Source organism: Eucyclogobius newberryi, unplaced genomic scaffold (assembly GCF_026437365.1).
Source record: "Eucyclogobius newberryi isolate DKJ021-1_F unplaced genomic scaffold, fEucNew1.0.hap1 SCAF_5, whole genome shotgun sequence".
Lineage (NCBI taxonomy): Eukaryota > Metazoa > Chordata > Actinopteri > Gobiiformes > Gobiidae > Eucyclogobius > Eucyclogobius newberryi.
Window position 1 is genome coordinate 41,609,334 of NW_027316167.1, and position 20,680 is coordinate 41,630,013.

General features: G+C 44.9%; 1 protein-coding gene across 1 annotated transcript in view; it reads left to right on the forward strand.

Annotated features, from left to right (window-relative positions):
• The window catches only part of ddb1 (damage-specific DNA binding protein 1), a 131,878-nt gene that overhangs the window by 80,638 nt on the left and 30,560 nt on the right, over positions 1 to 20,680 (forward strand). Inside the window, exon 22 of the mRNA XM_072465912.1 lies at positions 7,289 to 7,459. Within this exon, the coding sequence (XP_072322013.1) occupies positions 7,289 to 7,459 (171 nt within the window). The remainder of the gene's footprint in view (positions 1 to 7,288; positions 7,460 to 20,680) is intronic.

The following is a 20,680-nucleotide window of genomic DNA, read 5'->3' on the forward strand; positions in this document are numbered from 1 at the left end:
TCTCAATTATTTTGAGTAGTGATTACATTTGGCTGTTAGATTCTTTTTGCTTTTTTAGGTCATTGTACCACTAAACGTCAAATATTTTCAATAACATCCTAATAAATATATAAATAATAAACAACATTAATTTTATAATTATATATATTAATATGACAATATTAATTTACAATAATTATTATAAAATTAAATAATTATTAATTTAAAATAATTTACTTACTTACTTATATAACGTGTTTATTAATGCAGTATACATACCAAATATTAAAGTGCCTCATTTCCAAACCTGCACGATATATATATATATATATATATATATATAATATATATATATATATATATATATATATATATATATATTATACATATATATATAATATATATATATATATATAATATATATATATATATATATATCTCTATATCTCTATATATCTATATATAGAGATATAGAGATATAGATATGTATAATATATATATATATATATATATATATATATGTATAATATATATATATATATATATATATATATATGTATAATATAAATATATATATATATATATATTTATATGAAGACATCTATAAAATCAAGACTCATTTTAAAAAAATCAACCATTTACTGGAAGAATTATTATATCTGAATCAATGTTCGCTTCATGCTGTTGTTCCGGTCGCACTCTGATGGCTGTGAAACGTGAGTGGGCTTAATAAGGGCCCCCCACGGCCCCATAAACCTGCGGGGCCGCTCACATATGAAAAGAACGGAGACTTGAAAGTGCAGATCAGTTTTGGAAATGGAGTAGGTATGATTTTCAAAATGTTCAAGCTTCTTCACACAGCGGGCGATTCAAGGATTTCTGAGAATCCTTTCTAAAGCTGTGCTAATCCATTCAGCTGATCTCATTCTGTTTGTGTATCAGCCTTAAAAAGTCATCAAGGTTCAGGCTTAGTGATCTCAGAACTCATTATAACATTTAAAAAGTGTCTCGGTCGCTAGCAAGAGGTGATACTTGCTTTGTATAATTTCAAGTTCTTGTGGAAGGCTTTTAACAGCCGCAAAACCAGGTTGTGTGTGTTTTCCCTTCACTTGGACATAATTGTGCTGCGAGTCTCTAACAATGTCTCCGCTTTGATAAATGAGACTTTAAACAGGAGTGAAACGTCGCAGGCTGAACCTTTATCATTACCTGTTGTAAGTGTTTTCTGAGCGAGACTCCAAACACGCCCATGAATCCAGTGAACAATAGTGAGCAACAACTTGAGCTGTTCAAGACGAGCGTCTGAATCATAGACGCGCTTAGTCCACGGCACCACTACAGCTCCTCCCCTAACAACGCTTTACATACAGCTGTTTCAATATATACAGGATCAAAAACATGCTTAAAGAACATTTAAAGGCTGCACCAGGCCAATAACGCCAATAATATTTGTCCTTAACGTCATTAGTATTGGAAAGGCTTGTGCCCTCAATCCTGTTTCATTTGTCTGTATTCACCTGGTCTCTGTGACCGTCTGTACTTTGTCATGAAAATGCCTTTTTCATGCAACTAATTCAACATTAAATGTAAGAAATATGTTTGTTATTCCCAATAAACATCGTATCTCATCCAAAATCTGTTGTAACCCTAACAAAACCTTAAAGGATATATATTATTCAAAATTGCTTGCTAGAGTTGTATTAAGTAATTCCTGTTTCAGTAATCGTGTAATCTACAACAAAAAAGACTGTCATACACAAATAGAGCTGGGTTGAAATAATCAATTTTCCGATTTTTAATCGATTCGCATATTAATGACCGATTATCGATTTGTACGTTCAAAGATCAATTTTTTTTTTTTTTTTAAATTTTTTTAAATTTTTAATTTTTTTAAATTAAAATTATTTTCTACATTTCCCTCAGAGAACTTCAATCTACCTTCAAGAAAGATAATTCAGGACTCCTGGATTCTCTTTCTTGAAGGTAGATTGACCCTTAACCTTTTCATCAGTCTTCCATCAGTAACTACAATACTTGTACGATTTGCTGTTTAATATTGATATAATACTAGTTTTAATATGTTGCTTTTCTACACAGTCATGAAGTGAAGGAAACGGTTCAAATACATTTTTAATAACATTAACCCCCGGATCGAATCGAAATCTGATCAAATCGGATGGAATCTGAGAAATCGGAAAAAATCGATTTTGAAAGGTAAAAATCGGAATCGAATCGATTCTTGAAATTTGAATCGAAACCCAGCTCTATACACAAATTCTATATTGTCATGCAATATTTATTGCATGACATTGTAATGAGACACAAGGTGATTGCTAAATGATATATTGGTAATACTATCTTTATGAAATGGCAGGAAAAGCATATGTTCTTCTTTAAACTTTAAAAGAAGCGTTTGTAGCATGTTAAACATCTGCGCCTGGCATCAGGGCCTTAACCTGCAGAGACGCATCCAAGTGTCCTTCTCTGTTTGTGTTCAGGCCGTGTTCAGCTCCATCTCAGTCTGTGCTCAGGCCGTGTTCAGCTCCATCTCAGTCTGTGTTCAGGCCGTGTTCAGCTCCTTCTCTGTTTGTGTTCAGGCCGTGTTCAGCTCCTTCTCAGTCTGTGCTCAGGCCGTGTTCAGCTCCATCTCAGTCTGTGTTCAGGCCGTGTTCAGCTCCTTCTCTGTTTGTGTTCAGGCCGTGTTCAGCTCCTTCTCAGTCTGTGTTCAGGCCGTGTTCGGCTCCTTCTCAGTCTGTGTTCAGGCCGTGTTCAGCTCCATCTCAGTCTGTGCTCAGGCCGTGTTCAGCTCCTTCTCAGTCTGTGTTCAGGCCGTGTTCGGCTCCTTCTCAGTCTGTGTTCAGGCCGTGTTCGGCTCCTTCTCAGTCTGTGTTCAGGCCGTGTTCCGCTCCTTCTCAGTCTGTGTTCAGGCCGTGTTCAGCTCCTTCTCAGTCTGTGTTCAGGCCGTGTTCAGCTCCTTCTCAGTCTGTGTTCAGGCCGTGTTCAGCTCCTCCTCAGTCTGTGTTCAGCTCCTTCTCAGTCTGTGTTCAGGCCGTGTTCAGCTCCTTCTCAGTCTGTGTTCAGGTCGTGTTCGGCTCCTTCTCAGTCTGTGTTCAGCTCCTTCTCAGTCTGTGTTCAGGTCGTGTTCGGCTCCTTCTCAGTCTGTGTTCAGCTCCTTCTCAGTCTGTGTTCAGGCCGTGTTCAGCTCCTTCTCAGTCTGTGTTCAGGCCGTGTTCAGCTCCTTCTCAGTCTGTGTTCAGGCCGTGTTCAGCTCCTTCAGTCTGTGTTCAGGTCGTGTTCGGCTCCTTCTCAGTCTGTGTTCAGCTCCTTCTCAGTCTGTGTTCAGGTCGTGTTCGGCTCCTTCTCAGTCTGTGTTCAGCTCCTTCTCAGTCTGTGTTCAGGCCGTGTTCGGCTCCTTCTCAGTCTGTGTTCAGCTCCTTCTCAGTCTGTGTTCAGGCCGTGTTCGGCTCCTTCTCAGTCTGTTCAGGCCGTGTTCGGCTCCTTCTCAGTCTGTGTTCAGGCCGTGTTCAGCTCCTTCTCAGTCTGTGCTCAGGCCGTGTTCAGCTCCTTCTCAGTCTGTGCTCAGGCCGTGTTCAGCTCCTTCTCAGTCTGTGTTCAGGCCGTGTTCGGCTCCTTCTCAGTCTGTGTTCAGGCCGTGTTCAGCTCCTTCTCAGTCTGTGTTCAGGCCGTGTTCAGCTCCTTCTCAGTCTGTGTTCAGGCCGTGTTCGGCTCCTTCTCAGTCTGTGTTCAGGCCGTGTTCAGCTCCTTCTCAGTCTGTGTTCAGGCCGTGTTCGGCTCCTTCTCAGTCTGTGTTCAGAACGTGTTCAGCTCCTTCTCAGTCTGTGTTCAGGCCGTGTTCAGCTCCTTCTCAGTCTGTGTTCAGGCCGTGTTCAGCTCCTTCTCAGTCTGTGTTCAGGCCGTGTTCAGCTCCTTCTCAGTCTGTGTTCAGGCCGTGTTCAGCTCCTTCTCAGTCTGTGTTCAGGCCGTGTTCAGCTCCTTCTCAGTCTGTGTTCAGCTCCTTCTCAGTCTGTGTTCAGCTCCTTCTCAGTCTGTTCAGCTCCTTCTCAGTCTGTGTTCAGGCCGTGTTCAGCTCCTTCTCAGTCTGTGTTCAGGTCGTGTTCGGCTCCTTCTCAGTCTGTGTTCAGCTCCTTCTCAGTCTGTGTTCAGGTCGTGTTCGGCTCCTTCTCAGTCTGTGTTCAGCTCCTTCTCAGTCTGTGTTCAGGCCGTGTTCAGCTCCTTCTCAGTCTGTGTTCAGGCCGTGTTCAGCTCCTTCTCAGTCTGTGTTCAGGCCGTGTTCAGCTCCTTCTCAGTCTGTGCTCAGGCCGTGTTCAGCTCCTTCTCAGTCTCAGCCAATAGTCGGGGCTTTGGACGCTCCACCAGAGCGGCCCAGAGGGAGGGAAAGAGAGAAGAGGAAACAGGTTGTTCCAGAGCGTAATTTTACCTGTAAATGCTGTTTTGTTCTTCACAAATCTTTTTGTTGTTGGCGTTAGCCAAAGGAAAGTTTCAAGCTCCTCCCCCGAGCGTTACCATGGAGATCACCTCACTAATAAATTATATAATGCTTAAAAGAGCTACAATGAGGGGCCAATAAGCATACTTTTATATTATTTAATCCATTTATGGCCATTTTATTTTTAAATGAATACGCTGTATTAAAGAGTAGGGAAGTTAATTGTTTAAAAAAAAGTCTATGTAGCACTTGACTTCACTGTGACTGAGGTGGAGACGAGGAAAGACCACCGTGTGAGACGAGGAAAGACCACGTGTGAGACGAGGAAAGACCACCGTGTGAGACGAGGAAAGACCACCGTGTGAGACGAGGAAAGACCACGTGTGAGACGAGGAAAGACCACGTGTGAGACGAGGAAAGACCACGTGTGAGACGAGGAAAGACCGCCGCGTGAGACGAGGAAAGACCGCCGCGTGAGACGAGGAAAGACCACCGTGTGAGACGAGGAAAGACCACGTGTGAGACGAGGAAAGACCACGTGTGAGACGAGGAAAGACCACGTGTGAGACGAGGAAAGACCGCCGCGTGAGACGAGGAAAGACCGCCGCGTGAGACGAGGAAAGACCGCCGCGTGAGACGAGGAAAGACCACGTGTGAGACGAGGAAAGACCACGTGTGAGACGAGGAAAGACCACGTGTGAGACGAGGAAAGACCACGTGTGAGACGAGGAAAGACCACGTGTGAGACGAGGAAAGACCACCGTGTGAGACGAGGAAAGACCACCGTGTGAGACGAGGAAAGACCACGTGTGAGACGAGGAAAGACCACCGTGTGAGACGAGGAAAGACCACGTGTGAGACGAGGAAAGACCACGTGTGAGACGAGGAAAGACCACGTGTGAGACGAGGAAAGACCACCGTGTGAGATGAGGAAAGACCACCGTGTGAGACGAGGAAAGACCACGTGTGAGACGAGGAAAGACCACGTGTGAGACGAGGAAAGACCACGTGTGAGACGAGGAAAGACCGCCGCGTGAGACGAGGAAAGACCGCCGCGTGAGACGAGGAAAGACCGCCGCGTGAGACGAGGAAAGACCGCCGCTTGAGACGAGGAAAGACCACGTGTGAGACGAGGAAAGACCACTTGTGAGACGAGGAAAGACCACGTGTGAGACGAGGAAAGACCACCGTGTGAGACGAGGAAAGACCACCGTGTGAGACGAGGAAAGACCACCGTGTGAGACGAGGAAAGACCACCGTGTGAGACGAGGAAAGACCACCGTGTGAGACGAGGAAAGACCACCGTGTGAGACGAGGAAAGACCACCGTGTGAGACGAGGAAAGACCACGTGTGAGACGAGGAAAGACCACCGTGTGAGACGAGGAAAGACCACGTGTGAGACGAGGAAAGACCACGTGTGAGACGAGGAAAGACCACGTGTGAGACGAGGAAAGACCACGTGTGAGACGAGGAAAGACCACGTGTGAGACGAGGAAAGACCACGTGTGAGACGAGGAAAGACCACGTGTGAGACGAGGAAAGACCACGTGTGAGACGAGGAAAGACCATGTGTGAGACGAGGAAAGACTCACCGTGTGAGACGAGGAAAGACCACCGTGTGAGACGAGGAAAGACCACCGTGTGAGACGAGGAAAGACCACGGAAAGACCGCCGCGTGAGACGAGGAAAGACCGCCGCGTGAGACGAGGAAAGACCGCCGCGTGAGACGAGGAAAGACCGCCGCGTGAGACGAGGAAAGACCGCCGCGTGAGACGAGGAAAGACCGCCGCGTGAGACGAGGAAAGACCGCCGCGTGAGACGAGGAAAGACCGCCGCGTGAGACGAGGAAAGACCGCCGCGTGAGACGAGGAAAGACCGCCGCGTGAGACGAGGAAAGACCGCCGCGTGAGACGAGGAAAGACCGCCGCGTGAGACGAGGAAAGACCGCCGCGTGAGACGAGGAAAGACCGCCGCGTGAGACGAGGAAAGACCGCCGCGTGAGACGAGGAAAGACCGCCGCGTGAGACGAGGAAAGACCGCCGCGTGAGACGAGGAAAGACCACGTGTGAGACGAGGAAAGACCGCCGCGTGAGACGAGGAAAGACCGCCGCGTGAGACGAGGAAAGACCGCCGTGTGAGATGAGGAAAGACCACCGTGTGAGACGAGGAAAGACCACCGTGTCTACTGTGTCTTCATGTTGGCAGAGACAGCGTGAAGCCAAATGAACACATCAATAAAACACTTGTGACCGATTCAGAATTAGCCATGACAGGTACCAAATGATTCAGTGTGGTCACTCAGTGTGGTCACTCAGTGTGGTCACTCAGTGTGGTCATTCAGTGTGGTCATTCAGTGTGGTCATTCAGTGTGGTCACTCAGTGTGGTCACTCAGTGTGGTCACTCAGTGTGGTCATTCAGTGTGGTCACTCAGTGTGGTCACTCAGTGTGGTCACTCAGTGTGGTCATTCAGTGTGGTCATTCAGTGTGGTCACTCAGTGTGGTCACTCAGTGTGGTCACTCAGTGTGGTCATTCAGTGTGGTCACTCAGTGTGGTCACTCAGTGTGGTCACTCAGTGTGGTCACTCAGTGTGGTCATTCAGTGTGGTCATTCAGTGTGGTCACTCAGTGTGGTCATTCAGTGTGTACATTCAGTGTGGAATGTAACCCAGCGCTCCTCTACAATGTAAATCTATTCCTCACAAGCTCGTCACACGTTCATTCGGAGAGTAATTAGCAGTAAACTGTAAATTCATAAAGGCAGCTGACAATTGCTAATCAACTTCCCCCCCGCGGTGCAGAAAGAGCCCACATGTCACCCTCTGCCCGGCTGTAATGTGACGCCCTGTCGTGTGTGTCGCAGGTCCGACTGTACGAGTGGACCGCAGAGAAGGAGCTGAGGACCGAGTGCAACCACTACAACAACATCATGGCCCTGTACCTGAAGACCAAAGGAGACTTCATCCTGGTGGGCGACCTCATGAGGTCCGTGCTGCTGCTGGCCTACAAACCCATGGAGGGCAACTTCGAGGAGGTGAGCTGACTTTATAGTGATGATTGAAAATAAATGTGGCTTTCAACATCATTTTAAGTGGGACTTTTGCAACATATTATCAGTTCAGCCGCTTTGAACCGAAGTCAATGGGCCCGTTTCTACTACTGAGCCGTTTTAGAGCAATATTGCAGTTTACAATGGACCAAGTATAAAATGATGATCTACTTATAGTTCAATACTAAGTGGCTGAAAAAGCACAATATTTAGGGACAGGAATTTATCGTATGTACCGTATTTTCCGAATTATAAGTCACTCCGGAGTTGCACCAGCCAAAAAATGCATAATAGAGAAGAAAAAAACATATATATGTCACACTGGAGTATAAGTCGCATGTTTGGGGGACATTGACTTATTCAGAGAACTATAGCATAAAGAACAAGTTTACTAAAGCATCAGAATTAGCCCAAATCAGTAAATCCATTCTTAAAAACAGCAGTGGGTCTGTTCTTCAACACCAGACAATAAGCACCGCACGGCAAAAGCACCTGCATCCACCAAGTTTTATTTGTGCGCTGAAGAGAAAGCTGCGTTCATACCTCATACATCGTTTAGTCCTGTTCTAGTCCAGGTTTAGTCCTGTTCTAGTCCAGGTTTAGTCCTGGTCCAGTCCAGGTTTAGTCCTGTTCTAGTCCAGGTTTAGTCCTGTTCTAGTCCAGGTTTAGTCCTGTTCTAGTCCAGGTTTAGTCCTGGTCCAGTCCAGGTTTAGTCCTGTTCTAGTCCAGGTTTAGTCCTGTTCTAGTCCAGGTTTAGTCCTGTTCTAGTCCAGGTTTAGTCCTGTTCTAGTCCAGGTTTAGTCCTGTTCTAGTCCAGGTTTAGTCCTGTTCTAGTCCAGGTTTAGTCCTGGTCCAGTCCAGGTTTAGTCCTGTTCCAGTCCAGGTTTAGTCCTGTTCTAGTCCAGGTTTAGTCCTGTTCCAGTCCAGGTTTAGTCCTGTTCTAGTCCAGGTTTAGTCCTGGTCCAGTCCAGGTTTAGTCCTGTTCTAGTCCAGGTTTAGTCCTGTTCTAGTCCAGGTTTAGTCCTGTTCTAGTCCAGGTTTAGTCCTGTTCCAGTCCAGGTTTAGTCCTGTTCTAGTCCAGGTTTAGTCCTGTTCTAGTCCAGGTTTAGTCCTGTTCTAGTCCAGGTTTAGTCCTGTTCTAGTCCAGGTTTAGTCCTGTTCTAGTCCAGGTTTAGTCCTGTTCTAGTCCAGGTTTAGTCCTGGTCCAGTCCAGGTTTAGTCCTGTTCTAGTCCAGGTTTATTCCTGTTCTAGTCCAGGTTTAGTCCTGTTCTAGTCCAGGTTTAGTCCTGTTCCAGTCCAGGTTTAGTCCTGTTCTAGTCCAGGTTTAGTCCTGTTCTAGTCCAGGTTTAGTCCTGTTCTAGTCCAGGTTTAGTCCTGTTCTAGTCCAGGTTTAGTCCTGTTCCAGTCCAGGTTTAGTCCTGTTCTAGTCCAGGTTTAGTCCTGTTCTAGTCCAGGTTTAGTCCTGGTCTAGTCCAGGTTTAGTTCCAGGATTAGCCTTTGTGTGAACGCAGCCTCAGTGTTGTTTTGAGTACTTCTGATTTGACTTATACATACATTACTGGACGTGTTACTCTGCACAATTAATCACAACCTCAGTGTCACTTCTAAACAACTCCACAAACTCCGGAGGTAGAGGAAGTGCCTCTTCTTCTGCGTCGCTGCGTAGCCCTCTTGTGGTTGGCATGTGAAATGCGGTTGCCAGTGTGAAAAGCATAAGTACAGTGATCCCTCGTTTATCGCGGGGTTTACGTTCCAAGAAGAACCCGCGGGAGTCGAAATCCGCGAAGTAGAAACCTTTATTTTTTTACCTTTTTTACGTTATTATAGAATAAAATGCTCCATAAAACATTGAAGCTCACGCGCCGCTCTCACCGGCCTCGCAAACTTCAATTTGGCAAGTGGTTTTACGTACGTGTCCATATGAATCCATAACGTTATTGACACAGGAAGAGAAGACGCGGAGAGACTGTTCAGCCAATCAGAATGCAGAACACAATCCATGATGAACATCAGCAGCGAGAGCGTGAAAAGTGAACCGCGTTATAGCGAGGATCACTGTATCCGTCGCACCCCGGCCAAAACTATGTAAAAAAGTGCGACTTATAATCCGTAAAATACAGTACCCAGCAGCTGCACTGTTCCTTTTGCATTTAAACAGTGAACCTTCAGTGGGCCACCTTCAGTGGGCCACCTGCAGTGAGCCGCCTTCAGTTGAAGGTCCTCTAGGACCTCGCTCTTCTTAGTGAGTGTGAGATGTGCAGGGGCCACTACAGGCCACAGTGTAAACAGACAGACAGATCAGGGGCCCCGCTGGGACATGGTTTGATCTGCATATGTATTCTAAACTACAAGGAGCAAAACAGTCTTTAGATTAGAAAAATTGGAAATTGAGTTTGGTGAGCATAATTAGGTGTAAAGATGCTGAGAAGAAATATTCAAAATGGCGCCGCTTCAACTATTGATTTAAGATAAGATAAGATATTCATTTACATGGGAGTTCTGCCCAAAAGCATTTCCACGTAGAAAAATGAAACTTGGCATTAAATTATCCTTTTTTATAATGCCAAGTAAAAAAATTATATTATGACCCCGCCCTAAACCACGCAGGATTTGGGCCATTTTGGTTCAAACTTGACATATCCATGATCCTTTTAACAAACTTGTCCTAGCGTTTCATCAAACTGTCACCGCACTGAGCCAGGATCATGGGGACAAATGTGGGGTCAAAAGTTAAACACTTTGCATAAGTCTCGGGTGTGGTCATAACACGCTCTTAACTTGTCACGCTCGGGGCCTATTTTTCCTAAAATGAGCCCCATTTCAAACTGAGGCCGTTCCTGACCCTCTGGAGCCTCTGTGCAGCTGAAGCTCTGTAGTTTTGGACTCTGAAGTCTATTTTACTCTAATCATAAGTAGAGACACGCTCTGCACAGTGGAGTTCAGATTTTCTTTGTCAAACATATGAACAGTGTTGTGCCTGAACGCGTTCATTGAACGAAAGTTCATGAACGCGTTCATAATTTTGGTGAACGTGAACTGAACGAACGGTTTTATTGCTGAAGAACAAAACTGTGAACACGTTCATTCTGGTGTCTGTGAATGGCAAAATTCGTTCTTTTTATTTTCGTTCAATAAAGTGTCAGATTTCTAGAGACTTCCAGGCGAAAAACACCGTTAAGTTGCCCAAAAAGAGCCTGAGTCTGGAAAATGTGAGAGCTCCAGTTGTTGAGGCGATAGATTGCGGAGACAGAGATTTTGCGTGTCGCACCGCACTGCACATGTGCATCAAAACAAAAAGCATGGACACGACCGCAACGTGAAGTCAACAGAGCAGCAGGAGTCGCCCTTCTACGACCTGTTACGTGAGTTTTATGATAAGCTCGGTGAGGATGGGAACAATCTAACATTTCTGTGCAAACTTTGCCCAGCAAGTTTTCCCTCATGTTTTTGAGAATATACTGTGGGGTTGAAAGCTGCTGCTGCTGCTGCTAGTGTGGTGCTGAATGGACAGCAACACATGGGGGAAGTCTGTCCCTTCAATGTGAATGTAAATCCTGTGTAAGGATTCAAAATTGGATATGAAGATGAAATCTGACACATATTTTCAGCAATAAACTAATAAAATAATTGCTGCTGTGGTTGTATTTGGGCTGTGGAAATAATTTAGAACAATTATTGCATAATATTGAAAAAAAGCTGTGAACTTAGTTCAAAAATTTGTATTATGAACTATGAACTGAACTAGTTCATGTAGAAAGTGAACTTTCCCAACACTGCTTATGGAAGAGTAAAGCTGGTGTCTAGAGGATCGGCTGATTGACACTAGTTTGAGCTTTTGTTGGGTTTTGACAATTCTCTTTCAAAAGCTGAAGGTAAATTAACTCACAATTAAGTTTACGGACTTTTACATCCGAAATACATATAAGTCCTTTACATTTTTAATTTTGTTAGGCCCAAGTGGCACAAGCTGGCGAGAGGCATATTAGTTCTGTGATGTAGAAACGCAGTCGACCCAATGAGCCAATTGTGTATTTTGATGACCTGGACATAATTATGTGGAAATTACAGATGTATATTTAAAAAGGCTCACAACCGCAAAGTTATAATGGGACGGAAACAATCTCCAACGTGACTCATTTTAACATCATGTAAAGTCGGGGTCAGTGAGCAGGGGCCAGCCCCCCCACAGCAGGGGCCAGCCCCCCCACAGCAGGGGCCAGCCCCCCCACAGCAGGGGCCCTTTATCACTGCTTGCAGCTTTTATTGTATTATTTATTTTAATGTTTTTGGCTAAAACATTTTGTACTGAGGATTTATTGTATAATCACTGAATATTTGTAATAATGATTGATTGTTTGTGAGTTAAGCATAATTAAAAATGTTGAAAAATGTTCTGCTTTGAGCACCGCGGCCACATGACCGCATGACCTCATGACCTAATGACCGCATGACCTCATGACCTCATGACCGCATGACCACATGACCTCATGACCACATGACCTCATGACCTCATGACCACATGAAACCAAGACTGCTTTGTGGAAACAGATTTAGAAATATATTAAATCAATTATTTAGCATACGATGCTACTTTCTTGAGCTTTTATGGTCTTATTATTTTCACGGTTCAAAAACATACCTGGAGTAATTTTTGTGTTTGACTCACGCATGGTTGTTAAATCATTCTGTTTGGTCAGGTAGGTACTATTGGAATACAAACGTGTGATCTCATTCTCTACCCTCTACCCATTCTCTCATGCACAACCCACTCCTCCTGGTTGTGCTCCTATGTGTGTTTATGAAAGGAAAACCATGTAACATTTGATCTTATTAAACCTCTTTTTAAGTCCCTGTTATGGGTAAATATGTTATTCCAGAGACAAATTTAAACAGTGTTTCAACTTTTAGTCTCCAATCGAACAAGTTATGCGGACGAACAGGCCCCAAGTCCTTACAATCACCAGACTTGTTCTAATTAGTGATGCTAATGGCAATGCCGCAAAATGTTCATCTCAAAATACTCGGGTGGTCAACAGGGCAGTCATCTAAACCAACCAAGAGTTCTTCTATTGAGACTGTTTTTTAAACTTCCTATAAGTTATCTGTTCTTTTCCTCTGTATCTATCTGCGTTGCAACAATGAAATTTCCCCATGTGTGGACAATAAATGATTATCTTATCTTAGTTTTGATGTTTTCTATATGCATTATTTACAAGTTCTAAAACGTAAAACTTCGATGCAAAGGTTTGACATTTTTATGGTTTAAACGGAGGAAACATTTCCCCACAATAAGAAAAGATCAGGTGAAATATGGAGAGATAAGACTAGAGGTAGAATGTGCACCGTCAGTATTCACGGGCCAGAGCGGCGTGACACGGCTTATGCATGAAATGGAGGCGCTTACTTTGGCCGCTGCTATTTTTTGGTATGAAATCCCAGCAATAATCAATAAATCCAGAGCCACTGTCCATATTTTTAGACCATGGCTCTTTTCAAAGTCTTGGCGCCTAAATCCCTTTTGGAAATTCAATCAGATAGATGGAAATGGAATGCCAAATGTGATAAACCCACAAGTGTTAGATTCCCCTGTTCTAATGCCGTTATTACGCTGTGGTAAGATAAGAGAATTACAGACCATCTTCAATTACCATGTTGAATATATTTATCGGTTAGTTCAACAGGTAATTCATATTTTTAAGAATGTCTTTGGTCTGTAGGCTTTATTAGACCAGAATAGCATGAAATGGGGATGAGAGTGGGCAAGGACATTGCAGCAAACAGTTGAGAGCGGAATCAAATTCACAACACTGCGGTTGCTCACATGTTCCACATGTTCCAGCCACGAGCGGCACTCAATCTGTAAGTTCTATTTAGAATATCTGTGTACTTACTGGGTAACGATGTCAAATAAAGCTGAAAGTAAAGCAGTGGTCACTAACGTCCATCTCCGAGGCAGTGGGGGTCGCACCGGAAGCCCTATTTCTATAAAGTTTATTACCTGGTGTGATTAGTACGCTCAATAACCAGTTTATTACACAATTATTATATTTACATTTTATAAAGCATGTCTGAGAGTGAGTTGTTGTTTTGTCTGAGAGTGAGTTGTTTTGTCTGAGTGAGTTGTTTTGTCTGAGAGTGAGTTGTTTTGTCTGAGAGAGTTGTTTTGTCTGAGAGTGAGTTGTTTTGTCTGAGAGTGAGTTGTTTTGTCTGAGAGTGAGTTGTTTTGTCTGAGTGAGTTGTTTTGTCTGAGAGTGAGTTGTTTTGTCTGAGAGTGAGTTGTTTTGTCTGAGAGTGAGTTGTTTTGTCTGAGAGTGAGTTGTTTTGTCTGAGAGTGAGTTGTTTTGTCTGAGAGTGAGTTGTTTTGTCTGAGAGAGTTGTTTTGTCTGAGAGTGAGTTGTTGTTTTTGTTTTGTCTGAGAGTGAGTTGTTGTTTTGTCTGAGAGTGAGTTGTTTTGTCTGAGTGAGTTGTTTTGTCTGAGAGTGAGTTGTTTTGTCTGAGAGTGAGTTGTTTTGTCTGAGAGTGAGTTGTTTTGTCTGAGAGTGAGTTGTTTTGTCTGAGAGTGAGTTGTTGTTTTGTCAGAGTGAGTTGTTGTTTTTGTTTTGTCTGAGAGTGAGTTCTTTTGTCTGAGAGTGAGTTGTTGTTTTGTCTGAGAGAGTTGTTGTTATGTCTGAGAGTGAGTTGTTGTTGTTGTTATGTCTGAGAGTGAGTTGTTGTTGTTGTTGTTGTTATGTCTGAGAGTGAGTTGTTGTTGTTATGTCTGAGAGCGAGTTGTTGTTGTTATGTCTGAGAGTGAGTTGTTGTTGTTGTTGTTGTTATGTCTGAGAGTGAGTTGTTGTTGTTGTTATGTCTGAGAGTGAGTTGTTGTTGTTATGTCTGAGAGCGAGTTGTTGTTGTTATGTCTGAGAGCGAGTTGTTGTTGTTATGTCTGAGAGCGAGTTGTTGTTGTTATGTCTGAGAGCGAGTTGTTGTTGTTATGTCTGAGAGTGAGTTGTTGTTGTTATGTCTGAGAGTGAGTTGTTTTGTCTGAGAGTGAGTTGTTTTGTCTGAGAGAGTTGTTTTGTCTGAGAGTGAGTTGTTGTTTTTGTTTTGTCTGAGAGTGAGTTGTTGTTTTGTCTGAGAGTGAGTTGTTTTGTCTGAGAGAGTTGTTTTGTCTGAGAGTGAGTTGTTTTGTCTGAGAGTGAGTTGTTTTGTCTGAGAGTGAGTTGTTTTGTCTGAGAGTGAGTTGTTGTTTTGTCAGAGTGAGTTGTTGTTTTTGTTTTGTCTGAGAGTGAGTTCTTTTGTCTGAGAGTGAGTTGTTGTTGTTGTTGTTGTTATGTCTGAGAGTGAGTTGTTGTTGTTGTTATGTCTGAGAGTGAGTTGTTGTTGTTATGTCTGAGAGCGAGTTGTTGTTGTTATGTCTGAGAGCGAGTTGTTGTTGTTATGTCTGAGAGCGAGTTGTTGTTGTTATGTCTGAGAGTGAGTTGTTGTTGTTATGTCTGAGAGTGAGTTGTTGTTTTTGTTTTGTCTGAGAGTGAGTTCTTTTGTCTGAGAGTGAGTTGTTGTTTTGTCTGAGAGAGTTGTTGTTATGTCTGAGAGTGAGTTGTTGTTGTTGTTATGTCTGAGAGTGAGTTGTTGTTGTTATGTCTGAGAGCGAGTTGTTGTTGTTATGTCTGAGAGTGAGTTGTTGTTGTTATGTCTGAGAGTGAGTTGTTGTTGTTGTTGTTGTTATGTCTGAGAGTGAGTTGTTGTTGTTGTTATGTCTGAGAGTGAGTTGTTGTTGTTATGTCTGAGAGCGAGTTGTTGTTGTTATGTCTGAGAGCGAGTTGTTGTTGTTATGTCTGAGAGCGAGTTGTTGTTGTTATGTCTGAGAGTGAGTTGTTGTTGTTATGTCTGAGAGTGAGTTGTTGTTTTTGTTTTGTCTGAGAGTGAGTTCTTTTGTCTGAGAGTGAGTTGTTGTTTTGTCTGAGAGAGTTGTTGTTATGTCTGAGAGTGAGTTGTTGTTGTTGTTATGTCTGAGAGTGAGTTGTTGTTGTTGTTGTTGTTATGTCTGAGAGTGAGTTGTTGTTGTTATGTCTGAGAGCGAGTTGTTGTTGTTATGTCTGAGAGTGAGTTGTTGTTGTTGTTGTTGTTATGTCTGAGAGTGAGTTGTTGTTGTTGTTATGTCTGAGAGTGAGTTGTTGTTGTTATGTCTGAGAGCGAGTTGTTGTTGTTATGTCTGAGAGCGAGTTGTTGTTGTTATGTCTGAGAGCGAGTTGTTGTTGTTATGTCTGAGAGCGAGTTGTTGTTGTTATGTCTGAGAGTGATTTGTTGTTGTTATGTCTGAGAGTGAGTTGTTTTGTCTGAGAGTGAGTTGTTTTGTCTGAGAGAGTTGTTTTGTCTGAGAGTGAGTTGTTGTTTTTGTTTTGTCTGAGAGTGAGTTGTTGTTTTGTCTGAGAGTGAGTTGTTTTGTCTGAGAGTGAGTTGTTTTGTCTGAGAGTGAGTTGTTTTGTCTGAGAGTGAGTTGTTTTGTCTGAGAGTGAGTTGTTTTGTCTGAGAGTGAGTTGTTGTTTTGTCAGAGTGAGTTGTTGTTTTTGTTTTGTCTGAGAGTGAGTTCTTTTGTCTGAGAGTGAGTTGTTGTTTTGTCTGAGAGAGTTGTTGTTATGTCTGAGAGTGAGTTGTTGTTGTTGTTATGTCTGAGAGTGAGTTGTTGTTGTTATGTCTGAGAGCGAGTTGTTGTTGTTATGTCTGAGAGTGAGTTGTTGTTGTTATGTCTGAGAGTGAGTTGTTGTTGTTGTTGTTGTTATGTCTGAGAGTGAGTTGTTGTTGTTGTTATGTCTGAGAGTGAGTTGTTGTTGTTATGTCTGAGAGCGAGTTGTTGTTGTTATGTCTGAGAGCGAGTTGTTGTTGTTATGTCTGAGAGCGAGTTGTTGTTGTTATGTCTGAGAGTGAGTTGTTGTTGTTATGTCTGAGAGTGAGTTGTTGTTTTTGTTTTGTCTGAGAGTGAGTTCTTTTGTCTGAGAGTGAGTTGTTGTTTTGTCTGAGAGAGTTGTTGTTATGTCTGAGAGTGAGTTGTTGTTGTTGTTATGTCTGAGAGTGAGTTGTTGTTGTTATGTCTGAGAGCGAGTTGTTGTTGTTATGTCTGAGAGTGAGTTGTTGTTGTTATGTCTGAGAGTGAGTTGTTGTTGTTGTTGTTGTTATGTCTGAGAGTGAGTTGTTGTTGTTGTTATGTCTGAGAGTGAGTTGTTGTTGTTATGTCTGAGAGCGAGTTGTTGTTGTTATGTCTGAGAGCGAGTTGTTGTTGTTATGTCTGAGAGCGAGTTGTTGTTGTTATGTCTGAGAGTGAGTTGTTGTTGTTATGTCTGAGAGTGAGTTGTTGTTGTTGTTGTTATGTCTGAGAGTGAGTTGTTGTTGTTATGTCTGAGAGTGAGTTGTTATTAGCCAGTGTGAAGTCGGAGCTCGGAAAATCCAACTTCTGAGGACAACTGGCAGCGTATGTTACACGTCATGTGTAGATGTGAGCTCATAATGACTCTCTAGCGCCACCTCAAATTTCAAAATACATTACGGCAATGACGGGCCTTTTTCATCGCAGACATATGAAAATTGTAGAAGTAAAGGGAGTTGGCTATTGTGGGCGGAACCAAATTTTTTTCTAATTTTACACTTCATACTTTATTTTTTTCCACCTTGGATTTTCCATTAAAAGGCTTTAAACAAACATTAGCATGCTCAGTGCGTTTCCTGTTTCGTGCAGAATAAAACATTCTAAATCAGATACAACTCTTTTGAAAACAAATGGCAGTAAATCTTCTGTTCATGAAACCTGTTCAAACAAACTGAATCTGTATTAACTTTTTAGAAGAAAAAAACAAAACACAAACAGATCATGACCAGAGAAAATGATTCCAACTTTTCAAAAACAATAAAATGTCTTTCAACATGAGCATAAACAAGACAAACTTTTGATCAGATTTCTTAATTTACAGACAGTGAATTGACTTTAGACCCTCGATCAAAAAGTCGTATTAAAACTCGGCCCTACGTTTTAATGTGAATGTTTTAAATACATTCAATAATGATTGCTCTAAAGAAAAGTTCTGTTGTTAGGCATATATTATTTTGCGTGTATTCTACGTTGTGCTGCTTTACTATTTTGCCAAATGAGGCCCGCTGTGGTGCTGAGCTCAGCCTAATATCTAAACTGCCACAGGGATTGTGTCCTGCTGTGTCCACCTGCAGCTGGGGCCGCTTCATTTACCTAAAGTGCTTTTGGATTATCAGCCACTCTCCACTTAAGCCCATCCAAGAACAGTATCAGAAGCTTCCATCTATTTCTATTCAAAGGTGTATCAAAAAGGTCTGGGTCAGAAATGTCAGGAGCTTCAGAACAAGCTTTAAACTGCTGCCGCTGCATTAATGCTTCTGTATATTATTCATATTCATTATTCAGGCTTTCAAACTACCTTTGAATACACTTTTTTTAGGTGGTTTAAAGGTGCACTATAACTTTTGGAGCTTAGGGTCATTTAAATAAGGTAGGGCTGTTCAATTTGTACAATTTTAATAGAGATTAAGATTTATATTTTTTTAAATGTTATTAATGATTGGTTATTTTTTAAGGAGGAATTATGCATTTAAATTTGACTACAGGAGTTCTTCGCTCTCACAAACGCTTTGGCACAAAGGAATATCAAGATTAACAATTTTTTTCAATCGCTGCAAATATTTCTTACTACAGTAGGTTATTCGTGGGGTTTTTGGAGTCTGCAGTATATGACAAATGTTTTTCTGAGAAGAGGAGGAGACGGGTAGTGCCAGAGCGTAATCTTACCTGTAAATGCTTATTTATTCTTCAAAATGATGACTTACTAAAGGCTAATGCCCCACCCCTGAGCGTCACCAAGGACTTATTCTCACTCATAACTGATATCATTCTCTGCAGACACTCCTAATCCAAAAAACACAGTTTCAGACCTCCTCACCAGACTTCTTTATTATTAGCAGGGAGTCTTTCTTTAGTGTCCTTGTTTTAGTTAGGCCATTATCCAACAAGCTTTTGTTGAAGAAGCTAAAATCCTCAGTAAAATGGTGTAAACAAACAAATCCCGGTACTTTCTCCAATGGGAGCCACTTTTCCCCGAGTTGCCTCGTCCCTGGGAAGCGTGAGAAGAAGCGTGTCTTCTGGTCATCCCATTTCTGTCTGGACACATCGTCAATGAGAAGCCGAAAAGAAAAGTCATGTAAATAAGTCTGTTGCTTTGTAGAAGCCGCTATTGGCCGTGCGGTTCTGTTCTGAGGGGGAGGGGGGCAGAATACCTCTCCCACTTCCTGGTTAAGCAATCTTGTGGGCGGTCCTCTACAAAAGCCGCAACATTCTACAAGAAATCATGAAGAGGATTCGAGTGGTTTTCTAATAGTTCTCTAATTGTTCCCTGGAGAGGTCCAAGATTACTCAAACGTGCATGAATTGCATTTATAACCACTTCAGGCATGTTTTGGATGAGGGAATAACGTTATAATCGAGCCCCAGGGAGCGAGATGGTGCCCCAGGGAGCGAGAGGATGGTGCCCCAGGGAGCGAGAGGATGGTGCCCCAGGGAGCGAGAGGATGGTGCCCCAGGGAGCGAGAGGATGGTGCCCCAGGGAGCGAGAGGATGGTGCCCCAGGGAGCGAGAGGATGGTGCCCCAGGGAGCGAGATGGTGCCCCAGGGAGAGAGATGGTGCCCCAGGGAGCGAGAGGATGATGCCCCAGGGAGCGAGAGGATGGTGCCCCAGGGAGCGAGATGGTGCCCCAGGGAGCGAGAGGATGGTGCCCCAGGGAGCGAGATGGTGCCCCAGGGAGCGAGAGGATGATGCCCCAGGGAGCGAGAGGATGGTGCCCCAGGGAGCGAGATGGTGCCCCAGGGAGCAAGATGGTGCCCCAGGGAGCGAGAGGATGGTGCCCCAGGGAGCGAGAGGATGATGCCCCAGGGAGCGAGAGGATGGTGCCCCAGGGAGCGAGAGGATGGTGCCCCAGGGAGGGAGATGGTGCCCCAGGGAGCGAGAGGATGATGCCCCAGGGAGCGAGAGGATGATGCCCCAGGGAGCGAGAGGATGGTGCCCCAGGGAGCGAGATGGTGCCCCAGGGAGCGAGAGGATGGTGCCCCAGGGAGCGAGAGGATGATGCCCCAGGGAGCGAGAGGATGGTGCCCCAGGGAGCGAGATGGTGCCCCAGGGAGCGAGAGGATGATGCCCCAGGGAGCGAGAGAATGGTGCCCCAGGGAGCGAGAGGATGATGCCCCAGGGAGCGAGAGGGTGGTGCCCCAGGGAGCGAGATGGTGCCCCAGGGAGCAGGATGGTGCCCCAGGGAGCGAGAGGATGGTACCCCAGGGAGCGAGATGGTGCCCCAGGGAGCGAGAGGATGGTGCCCCAGGGAGCGAGATGGTGCCCCAGGGAGCGAGAGGATGATGCCCCAGGGAGCGAGAGGATGGTGCCCCAGGGAGCGAGATGGTGCCCCAGGGAGCAAGATGGTGCCCCAGGGAGCGAGAGGATGGTGCCCCAGGGAGCGAGAGGATGATGCCCCAGGGAGCGAGAGGATGGTGCCCCAGGGAGCGAGAGGATGGTGCCCCAGGGAGGGAGATGGTGCCCCAGGGAGCGAGAGGATGGTGCCCCAGGGAGCGAGAGGATGGTGCTCCAGGGAGCGAGATGGTGCCCCAGGGAGCGAGAGGATGGTGCCCCAGGGAGCGAGAGGATGATGCCCCAGGGAGCGAGAGGATGGTGCCCCAGGGAGCGAGATGGTGCCCCAGGGAGCGAGAGGATGATGCCCCAGGGAGCGAGAGGATGGTGCCCCAGGGAGCGAGAGGATGATGCCCCAGGGAGCGAGAGGGTGGTGCCCCAGGGAGCGAGATGGTGCCCCAGGGAGCAAGATGGTGCCCCAGGGAGCGAGAGGATGGTACCCCAGGGAGCGAGATGGTGCCCCAGGGAGCGAGAGGATGATGCCCCAGGGAGCGAGAGGATGATGCCCCAGGGAGCGAGAGGATGGTGCCCCAGGGAGCAAGATGGTGCCCCAGGGAGCGAGAGGATGATGCCCCAGGGAGCGAGAAGATGATGCCCCAGGGAGCGAGAGGATGGTGCCCCAGGGAGCGAGAGGATGGTGCCCCAGGGAGCGAGATGGTGCCCCAGGGAGCGAGATGGTGCCCCAGGGAGCGAGATGGTGCCCCAGGGAGCGAGATGGTGCCCCAGGAGCGAGGTGGTGCTCCATTCAAGTCA